The sequence below is a fragment of the Castanea sativa genome, chromosome 4, assembly GCF_040712315.1.
Source record: "Castanea sativa cultivar Marrone di Chiusa Pesio chromosome 4, ASM4071231v1".
Classification (NCBI taxonomy): domain Eukaryota; kingdom Viridiplantae; phylum Streptophyta; class Magnoliopsida; order Fagales; family Fagaceae; genus Castanea; species Castanea sativa.
In genome coordinates, this window is record NC_134016.1 from 51,275,735 (window position 1) to 51,293,665 (window position 17,931).

Here is a 17,931-nt window from a genome sequence, read left to right on the forward strand (position 1 = left end):
AGCAAAATTATGTTGTATCTTATCTATCATCTAATTCCAAACCCTATATATATATATATATATATCACCTTTGAGAACAAAAAAATTATATAGCATTTCGAATAAAAATGAGTTCATAAATTGATGATTGTGATGAAGAGAGAAAAATATAGCTTTGGAAAAAAAAAATGCAAATACCAACAACTTGACATGAAAATGACATTTTAATTTAACACTTTCAAAATTACTCAACATTATGTTTTTTTTACCATACATATTGACAAATTATCCTTTATTTTCTTTTCTTTTTTCCTTTCTTTTTATAACTGAAATTAGTAAATTAATTAAAAAATTTAAAGATAATAAAGCATATTGTTTCCAATCCGCATTTTTTAGTCAAGAAAATAGAATCATTAATTATCTCAATCCAAAAATTTCCTTCTCTTTTCAAAAACAATTCAAATAATTTTATATTTTTCATTCCATTAATGCTACTCATTATTGAATAAAACTAAGAAAACAAATTAATGTTAATAATTTTACAAGGGTTTCAACTAATTTATGTTAATAAAACAGCAATGGTTCACATGTGATGGACTAGGAGTTCAGATTGTTATTATTCTTGGTGGTGAGATTGCCAAATAGAGAAGATCCAATGTCGTGGGGGTGGTGGTGGCTGAGCCTTGGATGTCTTGGCCATGGAGGTTCTTGGCTATGTGGGTTTTGAGAGAGAGAGAGAGAGAGAGAGAGAGAGAGAGGAATTAAACATAGGTATTTAAGTTTAGCATAAATGAACAATAATTCTTATATGTAACAAATCACTGTAGCAAAGTTGTAAAATATTTTTTGTTTGGACACCCAAGTAAAGATGGGTTTTAGTGTTTTCAAGTTCTAAAATAGCAATTTGGGAATTTTACAAATCCCAATGCTAATGCTCTAATTATGGCCAGCAAATTGGAACAGTCAAATGAACCCATTACAAGAAATGGTTGGCCAATACATTGTAATTGTTGATGGTTCATAGTGTTTCAAACTTTATTCTCTCATGCAGCAACCAAACTAATAAAGTCAGTCACTGTTTTTCTCAGTTAATTTAAAAAAGTTATTAGCCCAAAAATTTTCACTGCACAACGTTCCAAAATTAAGAAAATAAAATAAAAAATGAACAAAATCTGAACGCATGCAAAGGCTCTAAATACAGTTACAAGAATTCCTCAAATTTGACATGCAAGAAAATTCATCACCATAGCCTTAGGAAGCCCTTCTTCTCTTTCTTCATCCTACTTTCAAGAGATGGGAACTCAATAAAATTATAGGCAAGGTCTAGTACAATAGGATTCCGAGGGATTGCTTGGAATGCAGGAGGGAAAACTTCAATGCGCGAAACACCCTTGACATTTGAATCACCAACTGCAGACTCGTAGCTGTCGAGTTTCTCGAGAAGGTATTTCTCCAACTGAAACAAATTCAAATCAAAATGTCACACCTATGTTAGAATATACATGCCTGCACATGGTGACATTTCTTATAAACGCCAAACCCATATGCATCTTTGAAAAATAACAATAAAGAAAAGAGAGATCCAGGCAAACCTTACATAGCCATTACACAGAATGTCAACGTCTAACTATTGGTCAGAATGACTCAAGTATGAATGAATACAAGCTAGAATCAAGAATAATGTTTGGTTTATGTTCTGAGAAGAATTAAAAGTACCTTCTTGTCGGCTCCTGTTAATGACAAATTGGAGACTCTTTTTGAGAGATTCTCTGGAGCCTTCACCTCCTCCATGATCCCTGTTGCATGCTCTATACAACTGTTAGATCTGCACTCGTCGCACAACATCTTCAACTCTTTGATTATCTGCTTATACAAAGAAAATAAATGAAGGCTTTCAAAACCAAATATTTTTGCTTTGCATATGAATTACCGGTGAACAAATCCGAATGCAAAAAAGAACAAAAAAAGAACATCAATATACCAATTTATCATACTAGAAGTACTTATCATATATAGGACAAAAAACATCAAGAATAATTGATCTTAGAAAAGTAGTTATTTAGTAAGATAAGGAGTTGATAAGAATTGGAAGTTTTGGGGTTAGGGTAATTTATATATATATATATATATATATATATATATATATATCATTTTTGGCTATATGGAGAGCAAAGGCAGAAAGAAGACAAATGGGCAAGCCATGGAAAAGACCAAAGAGTGATAGTAAGTTATAAAAATGTGGATAACAACATTGAATTTAACAGTTGTGAAGCAATTTCATTCAATTGATGCAAAAAAAAAAGGGAAAAAAAGAAGATAGAAAACCCAAAAATATACACAAACCTGATCATTCTCATTCAAAGTTCGGAATTTCTGTAGGACGTCCTCAGCAAGAGACCGAGCACGGCAGTATAATGCATAAGCTTCTGCCCTCTTTCCAGCCAAGCTGTAAGATTTTGCCAAGTAGAAGCACCTGCCAAAATGTTGAGAGGCCTATAAATTAAATTTGAGCAGGGAACAACAAAAACCCATTCTAAAAATCAACTAGAACAAGTGTAATCTCAGTTATGTTTTTGGGAACTAGACCAAGAACCTTGTAGCTTAACTGATTGGCACCTCTTGGTATTTCCAATTGAGACATCTAGGATTCAAATCCCCACACCCCAATTATTGAATTATCAAAAATATATTTGTGAACCAGACACAGCCTTATCAATTTGAAAAGAAATATTTCCAACGAGCTCTAACTAAAATGACACCTCCTTCCCTTGTAAGAGCAAGGTGGAGGATGAGATCATGGGTTTAAGACCCATCAAGTTCATCTGAAACTTACTAATCAAAGAAAATAGAAATGCAAATGAATAATGGTTTTAATATCATACAGAATGCTGAGAGGTTAAGAAACAAGTCCATCAGAGCAGCATAGTTGAAATGGTGCTGCTAATAAGGATGACAGGAAAGAAAAGGTTACGGTAGAACAAGGAACCTGTTAAAGCTAAGATTTCAAACATCCATAAACTATAATTTTCCAAAAGGTACTAAAATGAAAGACATGTATGTCTTAAGAAAAGAAATGAAGAATTGCGATGCAATTGAAGATCAATTTCAACATTTAAAAAGACATAGGGGTGTAATCTTAAAATACTTGCAGGAGTAGCAATAAACTAAATAAAAAGCATTTTCTAAGACCACTAAAATAAAAAAACTCAGAAGCCAAACCTTTCCGCTCTAAAGGACAAACTTTTAAGTGCACACTCTTCAGAAAATGCCAACTCTTCGGGTTTTGTATCTCTTCCAGAACTGACTAAATCTGAAAGATCAGCTGTATTCTGCAAAATATAACATAATCATTCACAAAGTTTTCTAATAAAATTTGATGCTAGCATCTTGCAACTTCAGTAGTACATTATATGAGAAGAAAGCCAAGTAACAAGCAATTAAATAGAGATAGTTAACCTGTAATAAAAGATCATATAGGCGAACAAGCTCCTCAGGCTTGGTAACTTTCTCATTTTTGTCATCACGTCGCCTAGTAAGTTTACTCTTTGCAAGGGTAACTAACAACTGGTTGCGCTCAATGGTTCTTTGTCCTAAAACAGCACTAACGGCTTTGTCAAGACCATTTAAGTCATCTTTCACATTTTCAGCATTCCCTGCACTGACCTAGAATATACAGTATATCAGGAAAGCAGTCTAAAAGATACAGAATAGGATTGAACTATGAGAATGATTTCTTACAATTTTTTTTTTTACGAGTCATTTTTTTAATGAATAATCTAATGAAGTCCTTTTTTCCTCTCTTTTTGAGAAGTGAATTTTGGCCCCAAGTGAAGGGGGAATGACATATTTAAATGACCAACCTCCGTAACATGAGTCATGGCTCCCAACCATGTTATCTCTAGGGGTTAAATGGACCTCACTTCTAATAGAAATAAAACAATGACATTATGAAGTAACTTTCCATACCAAGTCACTACGAATGCAGCTCCTGGCTTCATGATATGCAGTAAAAATTTTGTCAAAGATGGCCAGTCTTTTCTCTGCTGGCAGTGAATCTGCGGCTGGACCATGTAAATCTTTTTCCAATTCTTGAGCTGAACAAATTTGTCACATAAAACAAAACTTGAGACATAAAGCAAAACTTGAGACTTTTTGGACTATAAAAGTAAAGAAGGGGAGAAAAAAAACCAGCAGACACAACCATACTTGAATAAATTTCAGAGAAGTTACAAGTGCACTAGTTAAGCAAGAGAAAAAGGTATATTTTTCACAAACGGGATAGTTGCATAAAATATAATCATCGCCAAATATCCAGTTGTGGCTGGAAACCATCAGAAGACTTTTAGTGTGGTTTAACTCATGGGAGAGAAGCAAGACGGAGGACAAGCTGCAACAATACGTTAATAACAAGAAAACAAGAAAGGGTAATCTCAGTTGGGATCAGCAACTGCAAGTTTTGCAGATTCAGTATCAACATGAATTACAAATACTCAAAACAGCAAGCTGAACATCAGAACCTGTTATAGGCTAATTTTATAACTGAAGTTGTTGAATTACCGTTTGTCCCAAAAGCTTAACTAATAGCAGCCTACCAAACACCCTGACCATATCTTCTCCTAATATAGTGCCCCACATAAAAACATGCAATACCAAACTCTTTAAAAAACCTATTAGCATGTAATATGCAGAAGACTTGATAGCATAACAAAACCAAACCAAAACTTGTCCAAATCTACTTAAAGACATGATAAATTCCTATACCAGAGTTTCCTCAATAAGATCTCTCCAAATGAAATAACTTCTAAACAATCCCATACATTATAATTTTAAAATTGACAACAATTTAACGGCAAGTTTTGCAGGTCTGTTAATAAATCTAATAAACTGACCCATGAGCCTAATAGCAACATTTTTGGCATACTACTTTTAGTAAAACAATGGTACTGCAGTTTTTTGTTAGACCATCCATTTGAGCACTGAATTCACCTACTCTCTTCCTTGTATATATATATATATATATATATAGACTATCCTGTTGAAGATTATCAACCAAATTATCAGTTGCCAGAGAGAGATGAAGAGAGTAAGTATAAACAACTAGTCATAGTCTGTTCTACTAAATCAGGAAAAATCTAGATTCACATTGTATGTTTGATGACACCAAGAGAGATGATCATTACAGCTGTATAACATTTTGTTGAACCAAAGTAATGGTGCAATTCTGGATTATTATCAAAAATAGCTTTTCACCGACCTTTCACAATGGCAACCCGAGTTTTCGCATTAGATATTGGAAACCTATGACCAAGCCAATGAAACTCTGTCATGGACGCAGCTTGTTGAGACCTTGCCTCTGCCATGACAGCCTGAAACCAAGACATTGAAAGACATCAGTACAATAGACAGAAGCTTCCAAAGGATGAAGTGGAAAATTCTCAGCACTTCCAACTTTAACTATAACAGGATAAAACAGATAATTATTTAATAAAGACTAATACCAATAACTGTTTATCACACAAAGTCAAAATAGCCATAGCCTCACTCAAGTTGCAATAAGAGGGGTGGGACCAATCAAAAAGTTGCAATAAGGTGGGTTGGGGTTAGGTCATGCTTCAATTCTTGCACAACAAGATGATAATTATTATACCATCAGATAGAATCAGAACTAGTCTTAAGTTCAACCAGATCATAAGAGATACTAATTTCCCATAAGCAAGAAGGATAATGTCTTTACTTAATAACGTTACAACAGGTGATTTGTTCCCTCCCTTCTAGGAATAAGCTACTTGAATTATTAAGCTCACCCTGTGAAATAACTTATTTTTTCTTTTTTGAGATAAACAACAGAAACCTTTGTTAAACATCTAGAAAAGAGAAAATTATGCATCATGAACCCACGACCTTTATTAAATTTAACAAACAGAGGATCACTTCTCACCAGAAAACTGAGGCTGTGAGTGCTTAAGAAAGACCAAGGAAGAAGCTTAGAAAAAAGTTAAATTCATTTTATGAAAAGGCATGATGGATGAATTAATCAACCAAAAAGCAGAGTTAAGAGTCATAATATTACATTATGGACACCACAAAGCAACAATGACCAATAAATTAAGGGTAGGTACAACACTGCATAATCAGAATTCGTACAAGCTTCCATGATCAGATGAATCTTGCAAGAATTACTGCAGTTGAATGCATGGAAAAATGAACCAAAATACAGCAAAGTAATTATAAGGCAGGTTGCAGTTCAATAAATCTGGCGAGACTAAACTTATTGAGTGTAGTTGATGTGAGAATCATTCAAGAGATTGTTGAAGCACTGAGTCACCTTACTTCAAGGTATATGCTACCCACCTCTGATGAGTTAAAATATTCCTCAAACCAAGGTTTATCACTATGTTCACAATAAACAGACATTTTGGAATATAACAGAGTATGATAGCTACATGGGTGCAAGAGCATCTAGATATTCAAACGGAGCTTCATCAACTGTTCTAATATAATTTTTTTCCCCTTTCCCTGAAAATGATTCATGTTTTCAAATTCTCATGCCTATAGCCAAAGCAACTGCCTGGAAGACATTGAATGAACCCTATTGCATCATGCATGGCTTACTTTCAAGATAATTAAACTCACCTCCAATTTAGCTTTGAAAAGGTCCAGGGCAGGACCTTCCATCTCACCAATCTGCAGAAGCTCAGAGGCTTGTAGATTTGATTCGCCAATTTTGTGTAGGCAGTAACGAATACTAGGCTCTAGCTCCTCAACACGCTCTCGGCACAAAACTTGATTCTCTAGGTCCCCATATTTGCCAAGTTCCTCATAAACAGCCCTGTAAGATTAATAATAAATTAAACAGCCACAATATCCACCATTGCAACCAGAATGTGAAGGGTATAGAGTATAGACCAAACAAGGAACATCTCAAAGGGATTTCTGAGATAAATTTCCACTCAAAATTAATTTACGCCTAAATCAATTAATTCATTATTATTTTATTTTTGAGGTGAGATTTGATGATCAAATTCATTTCCAATGGCAAAGTATCAAGAGTAAACATCAGTATATTTAAGGAGACAAGAATGCACCTGGCACTTTTGAAATTCATTAATGCTGTGTCCCAGTTCTGATCTTGTTCAAACAACAAGTTCCCTTTCATATAGGAGGCATAAGCCTACATATTGGAAATTGAAAGTTAGCAAAATGAAAATGGAAGAAGTTATGTAAAACTAGATTAACTAAAAGATAGTTCTCAAAATAGAGTAATCAAAAGACAAGTATCAAAACATTCACTATCCAAAAAAATTAGGCAGCAATTCAATAATCAACATATGATTCAATGTGTTAATGGTAAAAAGTGATACACGGATTAAACAGCCTGTAGTTTTGAACAAGACCCACAGATCATTCATACTCCCTCAAGCATTTCAAAATCCTGTGAAAACTTGATGGTGAAATGATATATTATAGACACACCTCAGCTTCTAACGACGTTCTGGAATCTCCCTTGATTGCGCACAATTGAGCAAACAGTGTGGCCCATTTAACTGCTTTCCTCAGCCTACCAATCAAATAGATACGCTGACGCGAATTTGGACCATCTGGAAGCTGCCTCTTCTCCATGGCATGGCTCCAAGCTCTCTCTGCCGTGTAAAGCACAAGATGAAGAAACCTATTTCAAATCCAAGTAACATAAATTGTTAAAAGTTGGAAGCTTTATTACTTTACAGCAGCTGATCCTAAATAAACACTGTTTTTTTCATACTAACAATGCAAGCAAACACCTCTTCCTACTACATTGATTTTAAAGACACAATTAACCATTTGAAGTTAGCAAAGAAAGTAATCAGCTTTATCCGACCCCATTATTTACATACAATGCCACTTAAATTTTTATAATTCAGTTCTAAAACTTCAATTTTATGTGTGATTTTAATAACAATAACAATAACAAATGGAAAAGATAAGCATTTGAAGCTTGTGAAACTTCATATGATAAGGCAAGACAGACCTAACTTCAGTGACAGTTGATTCAGTGATGGTTTTTCGGGTGTATTTACCACGGCCATGAGTGAACTTGAGTGATTTGTACAACCTCCTCAACCGAGCAGTACAATACCTCCTGTAGATCAAAATCACAGAGACAGAGAGTAAATGCAAAGATTAATTGCTCAATGTGTGACAGCTAATTAAACAATTAAGAAAATATAGTCAAAAAAACCTAAATGCGAATTGAGAAATTCAAATGCAACGGTACCTATAGCGAGTGTAATCGCCATGCCTCAATCCATGTTGCATCTGAGCAGATTTCAAGAGCTGCAACACTGGAAGAATATGATCATCAAGGTCAGGATTTTATCTAATACGATAGCGTTTGGTTGCTGAGAAAATTAGGGAAAATAAAAAAAACGAAACACAGAATGTCGAATCTATGTTGAATTCTGGAGCCTAAAATTAATCATAAAAAAAAATTAAAAAAAAGAAAAGTTTGAAGCAGAAAATTAACCGTTGATTGAGAATTTGTTATCGGAAATGTTGTTGGAGTTGGGATTGTCGATTTCCATGGCCGCCACTTGGGTCTCCTTCTTCTTCTAAGCTTTGTTTGGTTGCTGAGAAAACCCCTAAAGTTTACAAAAACCAAACGTCGTTTCCCTTTTCCTTTCGTGACCAAAACGAATCGTTCCTGTACTTCATGTCGTTTCCTTTTTTCTTTTCTTTTTTTTATTTGGGGGCCCATTGGGCTTCTCACCTACCTAACGAGCCTTACCAATAAAGATTGATTATTTATTTTATTTTATTCAGAAAAATTATATATTTATAATATTTTCACAATATTTTTACAATAAATTCTAAGTAGCAGGTTGTTACTAATTATTATTGTTGGGGCAAAAAATTAATCTTATTGTTAGGTTCAAATTTGAACTAATAACAACTAACCACTTATGATTTTTTATGAAAATGTTGTAAAAATATTATGGACGTAGCATCTCTCTTTTATTTAAAATATAAGGCAAAAAAAAAAAAAAACAAACTAAAGCCAAATTTCAGCTTAACAATAGTTGGAAAAAGGAGATTTGAACTTTATACATCTCAGTTGATAATACCAAGGGAGTCAATCTCGTACTGGAGGCTATACCGGTTTGACTAGTAGAGCGATATATTTCGGTACCGGTCAATACAGGTGTACTGTTTCGGGTTTATCGTTTTTTTTATATTTATATATATATATTGTAATAATAAATATAAAAGTTACCATAAAACATTACCTCAATTCAGAACAAATTATTTATGATTTTAGACTTTAGTATCAATTAAAATAAAAAAACATAATAGAAAAAATAGAAAACTTTTTTTTTTAGAAACAAACACACACACACACACACACATACACACACACACATATATAGGGAAAGAAGGATGAAATAAGATAATACACTCACACGCCAACACCAAAACTGCATGCGGCAGTTAGTGTCGCGGAGCAAGTGATAAACTTCTTCTCAATATCACACCTTACTAATGTAGGACAACTCAACAACACTGAGTATCTTTTTTTCTTTTTTTTTGAGAAACACACACACACACACACACACACACATATATATAGGGGAAGGGGAATGAGATAAAAGAATACACTCACACGCCAACACCAAAACTGTATGCGGCAATTAGTGTCGCGGAGCAAATGAAAAACCCTTTCTCAATATCATACCTTACCATACTAAGAAAATAAATAATACTATTAAGTTAATGCAAGTAAGTTACCATTCTATCCTTATAAAAATTCAAAAAAAAAAAAAATTATGTACAGGCCGATACGCTTGGTACCGGCTAGTATTACCTAAAATTGGCCGGTATGGCCAATACATAGCTGGTACGGCCGATATTTAAACCGGTACGAAACATTGGTATTTCGATATCGGTATATATACCAGTACGGTACATATCAGCCGGTACGGCCGATACCGGTACGGCCGATACCGGTACGGTATCTACCACATTGGATAATACCCAAGGCTCAACACACCAAGAAATGTTAATTAAGGAATAAGACTTTTGGCATGAACTGCTTAATTCATTTATTATTTTTCCAATGTACAATGAATATCATGATTAAAGTTTTTTTTCCCTTTACAGACTTATACTAAGTATCCGTTTGGATTGCATTGAAAATTCTATGCGTCTGCATTTTGCGCATTTTCAGTGAGTAAGCGTTTTTTTAGTGGGTCCATGGGCATTATTCATGGGACCCGCAAGTACTGAAAAATACAAATCTAACTTTAAAACTAGGTCCCACGGCATTATTTACACATTTAAAAATTATTTTGCTATAGTATTTTTAGTTTTCAATTTTCAACAATAAGCAGTATCCAAACAGACTCAAATAATTTATATCTAAATTATAACTGAAATTATATTGTTTGAATTAATTAGATAAATTTAGTAACATGCGCTTTGTTGTGTGTGTGAAAAAAGTTTTTTTTTTTTTCCTCTCACTTTTCTTTTAGGGGAATGGGAAAACTTTTGAAACTTTGATATTGCGAGAGATAAGATTGATCAAATTTAATGTTTATTAAACAATCAACCATATGTGTCAAATAATAATTTTTAAAAAATATATGAAAAAGTAGCAACTTATTTTAATCTTTCCACGCTAAACTCATCTCTTGAATAAACGAGTTTCATGTTAATGGAAATGATTCTATCTCCAAACATTTCTTGAAATAGTCCTAATTAATTAAGTAATTTTTTTTAGCATAATTAATAAAAATAATTTTTAAAATAGTATTATTAAGCAAATGGCCCTTACTGATTAGTAATTACTTAACAATCATTCTAACACTTTGAAAGAGACCACATGTCGCATTCAACATTGTTCAAGTGAATGGGTTTGGATGTTGAAGTTTAATATTGTCGGTTGGGTTAGACAACACGCAAATTTTGTGAACTAATTTCAATCTACAACTTCATCTCAAAAAAAAAAAAAAAAATCCAATCTACAACACAATACATTCATACAAGTTTTGGGCCGGACAATAATATTCATTAGAAAATAAACTATGCGAAAAGGTTAATTACTTTTTGAGAAGATATGAAGAGGTTAATTAGACTTGTAAATTCTCAGCCAAAAAAAAAAAAACAAAAATTAGGCTTGTAAATAAATTTTTTTAGAAATGAGGGTATTTTTGGAACTTTGACTTATATGATTTCATTCCGCCTCTGACTTATGGTTCCAAAATTTAAAAAGTATTTTTTTTCATCCCAAACTTTGTTAAGAGTTTTTTTTTTTTTTTTTTTTTTCAATAGTTTAAACTTTACAGTCAAAAATTAGGGACGAAAAAAGAATTCTTTTTCAATAGTTTAGGAATAAAAAAAGATCTTTTTTTTTTAAAAAAAATTTAAGACAGTGAAATATTTTCAACACTTTAGGGATGAAAAACAAAATTTTCAATACTTCAAGGACAAAAAACAAACTTGGTATATACATAATACATTTTGGGGGAAAAAAGGGACATTTAGGGTGGAGTCTTAGGTATTTTGAAAGTAAACAAAGCTTAGAAATTCATAATAAAGGAAAACGAAACCTTAATCCTGCAAACAAGAAAGCAGTAACCTTGTCATAGGATTGATTATACTAAATAATTATACATGAATTAAATGCATTAATTTGCTCCCATATTGATTATTTGAAGAAGCAAATGGCTCCACTGAATTAATCTCGAATTATCAGTGGCAATGTAAAAGAGGCTTCAGTTCACACACATCTACCAAACTCAGTTTCCAAATCATGCTTTTTAGCACCCTGGACTTGGATTCAAAATTTTCACCAACCATCTTGCAAGCAGTTTGTACTTTACATACAAAATAAATAAACACTATTATCCTCTAGTTTGATATAGACTAATACGAGCATCTCTTACCATCATTGTTCGCCATTAGTAATTGAACTCTTATGTTCTTGCTGGCTATGAAAAAATAAAAATGAACTCTACGATAAAGGTGCAGATTTCCATTGGAGCAAGTTTCATCACCAACTTCGCTAGATCCATAGGTCCAACCCTCAACACCTTGGGTTCTTCAGAAGAACCTTCTATGTTCCCCTTGTTCCAATATCACCATTTGATCATATTCGAAGTTGACTAGGATGGAAGAAAAGTACAATTCCATTGCAATATTATTATGTAACACTAGATATTATTTTGCACAATCATCAGTCTAAACTCTAAATTTTCTCACATCTGGGTATCCATAAGCTTATCAAAAACAACTGAAGAATAGTGACTATATATCTCAAAAAAGGTACAAGTATAGAATTAAACAAAATATATACATATATCACTTCTCCTCCAAGCGTCGCAGTATTGACTCAGAAAATCTTTGTTGCCTACAAATGTGACAAAAACAAGCTTAGAAATGTAATTATCTTCTGGTCCAATAAAAAATTATCTATTATTTTCTTAAGATCAGAATATGGTTCAGCAATGCAATATGTGCCAAATCTAAAATTAAGCAAGGATACTTTTGTTGTTGTTGTTGTTGTTGTATGAGACATGCTATTAACACAATCAGATACAGAAAGTACAACATGAACAACACAAGCCATCAATCAAACTCCTAAAAAGATAGTTGTGATGCAGTTCTGTATCAATAATATAACCAGTTATCATCTGACATTCAAAAAAAGCCAGTGTAATTAGTGCCATGTGTAAAACTAATGCATAATATGAGATACCATCTTATAGCAATAGTTTGAGGGGATGATAGGTAACCAGACGAGTATGCTTGCCAAGGAAAGACTATGATGAGTTCAGTCTTACTTATCAGCTTTGGTCAACAATAGCCATACAATCATGAGGTAGATTTATTTGATCTTTCTAATTCTATATACTTATGCAGGAGAAAGAGATTGGACTTACTTCAGTTCTCTATGTTTTGGACTAGGGCGAGTGTACTTTAGTAATCCATCCCAAGGAACCTTTTTGAGACCCGCTCGAACAGATATTATGTCCCGAACCCTGCATAAGAAATCTTACATTTAACAATAGCTATTCTAAAATATGAGATGGTTCTAATGCCAAGGAAATACATACCCATTATATTCACGAAAAGAAAAAATGTGTTCCGTGCCATTTACTTAATGTAACATACCTCTCTGCAAACTCTATGGCTGTCTCTCCAGGTTTAATATTTTGTGGCTCCAAGTACCAAACATCACACACAACAGCCCAGGACGTCATGAGCCGCAGCAGATGCTTTGTGAAGGATTGCCTGCAAGTAGCGCACATAATCCAAGAATACAGTATCATCCACAGCATGCCAACAAACATGAAAATCTAAGACAAAAGACAAAGGTGAACCCCATTGCAATCCACCTAGATCCTAGCTGAAACAAGGAATTTATCTCCCATATTGTAGTTCTAACACAAAACAAAAACAAAAACTTGAATATTAGATGGTTTGATCTTTGGCAAAGCCTTGCCCCAAGATAAAGACATCTAATGTTCTTTGCCACCCTATCTAAAATGCATGGGATGCTTTCAGTGCATGCACATCAAGATATCAATAAATACACCCATAAATTTAGTGAGCTATAAGCAGCTCCTTACTTCCGGCTGTTCCAAAAAGCATCAACAAAAATTTTGTTGTACTTGATTGCAATTGGGCAAACAGTGCAGTCAAGTTCAAATGCACCACCCTACACATCATTCAAAAAGATGATAGTTAAAGAAAACTGAAGTATTGAGAATTCAAAGAAAAAGAGGAAAATTGTTTTCCCATTAGATAGAGGAAAATAAAGAAAAAGAATTTTTTGTTGTTGTTGTCGTTTATTTATTTAATAATTCAATTGTTAAAAATGGGAGATGGGGGATTTGAACTCTAGTACAGCCAATGCCACTGAGCTAAAAGGCTATTGGCTGAAAAAGAAAAACAAAATGTTGAGAAGTAATTATCGGAAGAAATACAAGTTTGTATTCTCACCAATTAGAAAAGCTGAACTTCATCTATTTTTTTTCTACAACATAAAATCATATAAATTTACCTTCTTGAACATAACAGTGTAGTTATTATTTACACAAGTTCCCTCTGGAAATATGAGAAGAGGGTTATTTTCAGCCCCTTGAACATGATCCCTCAACCTGAATATACACAAGTTCATGTTATCATGAAATATATGATATTCTGATATGATTATTCTCTACATTTTTAATATCACTTACTTCTTTGTTAAAATTTCACGATCCTTGACCTCTGTACGATTGAACCAGATACATCCGACGCTTTCTAATATGGTGCTTTGCAAGAGTCCTACAGAGAAAGTAAACTAAATAAAATCCTTCATATACATTCTTTTAAGAGTAATCCTGGCTTTCATTTACTATATACCCTAGAATAAATCGGCCCAGTGCAAATTGTTCACTAAATATAAAAAAATATATATACAACAAACTAAACATACTAAACATCATTAAAGCCAATTTTTTTTTTCATTTATAAATATATAAATTTAGAGAATTATTTCCACTTCCAAAAATAGATTTTGGAACACACAAAGACTATCACTCAATAATGCGCCTTTATTCATAATTGCAAAGGCATTTTAAAATTACAGTGCAACAGTTTTTCTTGCTCATCTATATATTACAATAAAATCATTTAAGTCAATAACACATTGGACAAGTTGGGAGAGCAAAAAAATCTGAAAAAAAGAGTAACCTAATGACACAAAAACTACATATTCGCAACCCAAAGAATAAAACAAAATCTAAAATCAATGCCTAAAATATTGACAACCATCAAATTCCAAGTTTCAGTCAATTTGAGCAATTCAGGCATCATTGCAATACATGGACACTTCGACTGCATGCTGTTGATCTCTGTATCACCACCAGGTCCGGTAAAAACAAATGTGCAAAGTCTTCTTATGATTTATAAATATAATTTCTTTTTTTATAAAAAATAAAAGTACATTAAAAGAGAACCAAATGGGCTTGCCACACTAGTACACCAGTTATGAACAAACACTATTCAACTTCCAAGGAGACTCAAAACACAGGACAGTAACCATAAATTATTACTAAGACTGATACCCTTTTTTTTGGATTGGTAAGTTACACAGTGGATCTAGAATTCACGATATCAACCTCCAACAAATTATTATGGGAGAAAGAAGTGCTAATTAGCAAGACTGTTAATACTTTGTTTACAATAAGAACGTATTTTAAATGCAAATTTTGGCAGTAAACACTTACCAACCCATCCAGGATGCTTCTGCATAATAACAGCAAATGCAGTCATCTGTTCTAAGACAATGAAATCAATCATGGAGGTATGATTGGCCACAAAAACCTGTTCAACCCATAGATGGAAGCAAAATACCACTCAATAGCCTGAATTATGTACACAAGCTGTTAAGGAAATATCAGTTGACATCCAAAAAAATAAAAATTATAATCAGGTATACCTGCTTAGGCCGCCTGCTAGGCCGTGGCCCATGGTATTTTACAACCCCAGTCCATGATGCAACAAAGAAGCTGCAAATTAACTCCACCAAATACCTCTAACAATAAAGTAAACACGGAATATGTTATATTTAACGCAAGACCAGCACTTTAATAAGTTATTACGAGACAGAAAACAAAAACAAAAACAAGAGGGGCATTAAGACACTAATTTACAATGAATGGGTTCTTTACTAATGAAAACATCATAGGTCCCTTCTTGTACATGCTTTATCTATTCCAAAAGGACCTTTAATTATAAGAATGCATTATGTTTTAGTAAAAACTAAAAACAGGCTCTACTGCATAAGATTATTACGACTAATACATAGAGTATGTCAAAGAAAATTAAAACCTTGAATTGCTACATTACTTCTTAGGAAAAAAACAGTAGATGGATACAACATACAAGAGAGAACTTTATATTAATCTAATACCTAAACACCAACATGCTCACTTATAAGTACGGGATATATCACAAAATGTAGAGCAATAATTAGAAGTAAAATTTTAAAATGTCACATTCCACACCTCGAACTTTTTCCTCAACTTGTCATGCCCTTTAAGCAGAAAGTGCACGGGAATATAAGATGAAAGGAATATTATCCATCCAAACGTCAATATTAGAACTCTGCAAACATTCAATTGAGAAAGAAAAAAAATTTCAGATAAGCAAAATCACATTAAGCACTTAATGCAGCAAACATTAAGAACATGATGAACCACTCATTCATTCAAAACCTCAATTCCTTTAAAACACACACCAAAGCACAAAATCCAAGCCATTCAAAAATTTGATCAAGCTCCTCCATAGTAAAAGGGCTAACCTTGCAGGGAATAGAAAGAGATATCGAATTACAACCCCAAGACACCATAGAGGAAACAAATACACATTCCAATTCCACGGTTCCGGAGGATTCGACTTGAAGCATCGCGTGAATGAGTCCTGCTCATTCATTTCAACAACAACAACGAATTCCTTAATTACAATGAATAAAGCACAATTCATTTCCCATATTGTTCATAACATTAACTAAAACAGAAACAAACGCTTTGCTTACATCAATAATGGCACCAGAAGCCTCGGTTAGAGTAGGAGAAATGTCGAGCAAATCACGCCTGCAAATTAATTCAAAAAAAAAAAAATTCCGGTGTTTTCTCGGCAACCAAACAAAGGCACAAAAAAAAAGAGAGAGAAAGAAAAAGATGGATTACAGGCGGAGCTTGCCGCAGGGCTGATCGAATTCGAAATCCAAATCCAAATCCAATTCGGAGCTCAGCTTGTGATTCTGAATCTCACTGCTGCTATTCATTTGATCTGAGTCTGAGCTGAGTTGTGTTGTGCCCGTCTCTCTCTATTCTCTTTTTTCTCTATTAAACAAAATCTTTTTTTTTTTAAAGATAATTAAATTTTTTTTTATATAAGAAAAAGATAATTACACTTAAATTGACTTGTGGTTTGGATAATGATGAAAATTTAGAAGAAAAAAATGTTTTGATTATTTTAGAAATAATTATTTTTAAATAAGTAATTGGATATTTTTGAAACTTTGGAAAGTGTTGTGGTGTGTCCAGTATATTCTATTTCTATTCCATAAATATATAGTAGAAGATAATCAATTAATTGAAACTCTATATATATTATTAAAGTGTTATAATAATAATATGGGAATACTATTATGAATAAACCAAAATTATCTGATGTTTACAAAAATATTCAATAGGAGTTTCATTGTTTATTTAAATTTTTTTTTTTTATAATCTATTCTAATATTTAGTTTTTCATAATTTTACTTTCGTTTATGGGTACCTACCGTCGATCTGGGTCGGATTTTTGTGAGATTTTCATATTTCCAAATTATTGATTTGAGTAATTGAATTTTAGGCTTTTTTCTAATGCATGGGCGTTTTAAAATTTTTTTTTAATGCACTTGTAATAGATCCTGTAAATTAAAGCTAAGGGTTGCTATCTAGCATTTATGGCCAAAAAGTTTTGATATTAAGGGTCAAAGCTTTCAGGATTTGAACTGAAGCATTAACTCTCTTACAAGTTAAAGGTTCCTATATGTACGAAATTTTAACCTTATGATACTTTAAATTAGTTTAAATCTCAATTTTAACATGTCTTGCAACTTCGAATTTAAGATTTGATCCTTTTTAAGTGTGTGTTTTTTTGTATACGCTTGGATTAACCTATTGTTGGTTTGTGGATTTGTTGAGAGTAAAAAGTAATTGAAACATGTTTTCTTTTTTATTTATATATAATTCCACAATAACAAAGAGAGAGAGAGAGAGGGATTTATACCTAAATGTCTTCATGAGAAATACTAAGAGATGCCAACTAGTTTAATTATAAAAAAAAAGTTATTAAATAATAACAAGGTGATGGTTAAATTTATAAGTTTAGAAATAAGTTTATTATTATTATTATTATTTTTTTGGAAAAAAGAGTAAG

General features: G+C 32.8%; 2 protein-coding genes across 2 annotated transcripts; both read right to left on the reverse strand.

Annotated features, from left to right (window-relative positions):
• Positions 1-1,039: 1,039 nt before the first annotated feature.
• LOC142631243 (uncharacterized) lies at positions 1,040-8,654 on the reverse strand. The gene is made up of 13 exons (XM_075805363.1): positions 8,483-8,654; positions 8,234-8,300; positions 7,988-8,098; positions 7,453-7,648; positions 7,065-7,150; positions 6,613-6,808; positions 5,234-5,345; positions 3,946-4,073; positions 3,436-3,642; positions 3,199-3,308; positions 2,323-2,452; positions 1,696-1,842; positions 1,040-1,435 (listed from the first exon to the last, which is right to left on the reverse strand). The coding sequence occupies exons 1-13, from the start codon at positions 8,538-8,540 to the stop codon at positions 1,220-1,222; spliced, it is 1,764 nt and encodes a 587-aa protein (XP_075661478.1). The 5' UTR covers positions 8,541-8,654; the 3' UTR covers positions 1,040-1,219.
• Positions 8,655-12,119: 3,465 nt separating this feature from the next.
• On the reverse strand, positions 12,120-16,916 carry LOC142632657 (glycerol-3-phosphate acyltransferase 9-like). Its single transcript, XM_075807024.1, has 12 exons — positions 16,692-16,916; positions 16,538-16,595; positions 16,304-16,422; positions 16,008-16,107; positions 15,440-15,535; positions 15,228-15,324; positions 14,196-14,283; positions 14,018-14,114; positions 13,584-13,672; positions 13,126-13,245; positions 12,894-12,992; positions 12,120-12,361 (listed from the first exon to the last, which is right to left on the reverse strand). The coding sequence occupies exons 1-12, from the start codon at positions 16,787-16,789 to the stop codon at positions 12,313-12,315; spliced, it is 1,110 nt and encodes a 369-aa protein (XP_075663139.1). The 5' UTR covers positions 16,790-16,916; the 3' UTR covers positions 12,120-12,312.
• Between the last annotated feature and the right edge of the window lie 1,015 nt (positions 16,917-17,931).

Excerpts from the sequence above, each read along its gene's own strand:
- LOC142631243 (XM_075805363.1), bottom strand. The coding sequence starts at position 8,540 with ATGGAAATCGACAATCCCAACTCCAACAACATTTCCGATAACAAATTC. Across the intron at positions 8,099-8,233 it reads GGCGATTACACTCGCTATAG|GAGGTATTGTACTGCTCGGT; the intron begins GTACCGTTGCAT and ends TTTGATCTACAG. Across the intron at positions 3,309-3,435 it reads TATATGATCTTTTATTACAG|AATACAGCTGATCTTTCAGA; the intron begins GTTAACTATCTC and ends TATATTTTGCAG.
- LOC142632657 (XM_075807024.1), bottom strand. The coding sequence starts at position 16,789 with ATGAATAGCAGCAGTGAGATTCAGAATCACAAGCTGAGCTCCGAATTG. Across the intron at positions 13,673-14,017 it reads ACACTGTTATGTTCAAGAAG|GGTGGTGCATTTGAACTTGA; the intron begins GTAAATTTATAT and ends AATGATGTGTAG. Across the intron at positions 13,246-13,583 it reads GCTTTTTGGAACAGCCGGAA|GCAATCCTTCACAAAGCATC; the intron begins GTAAGGAGCTGC and ends CGCTACTTGCAG.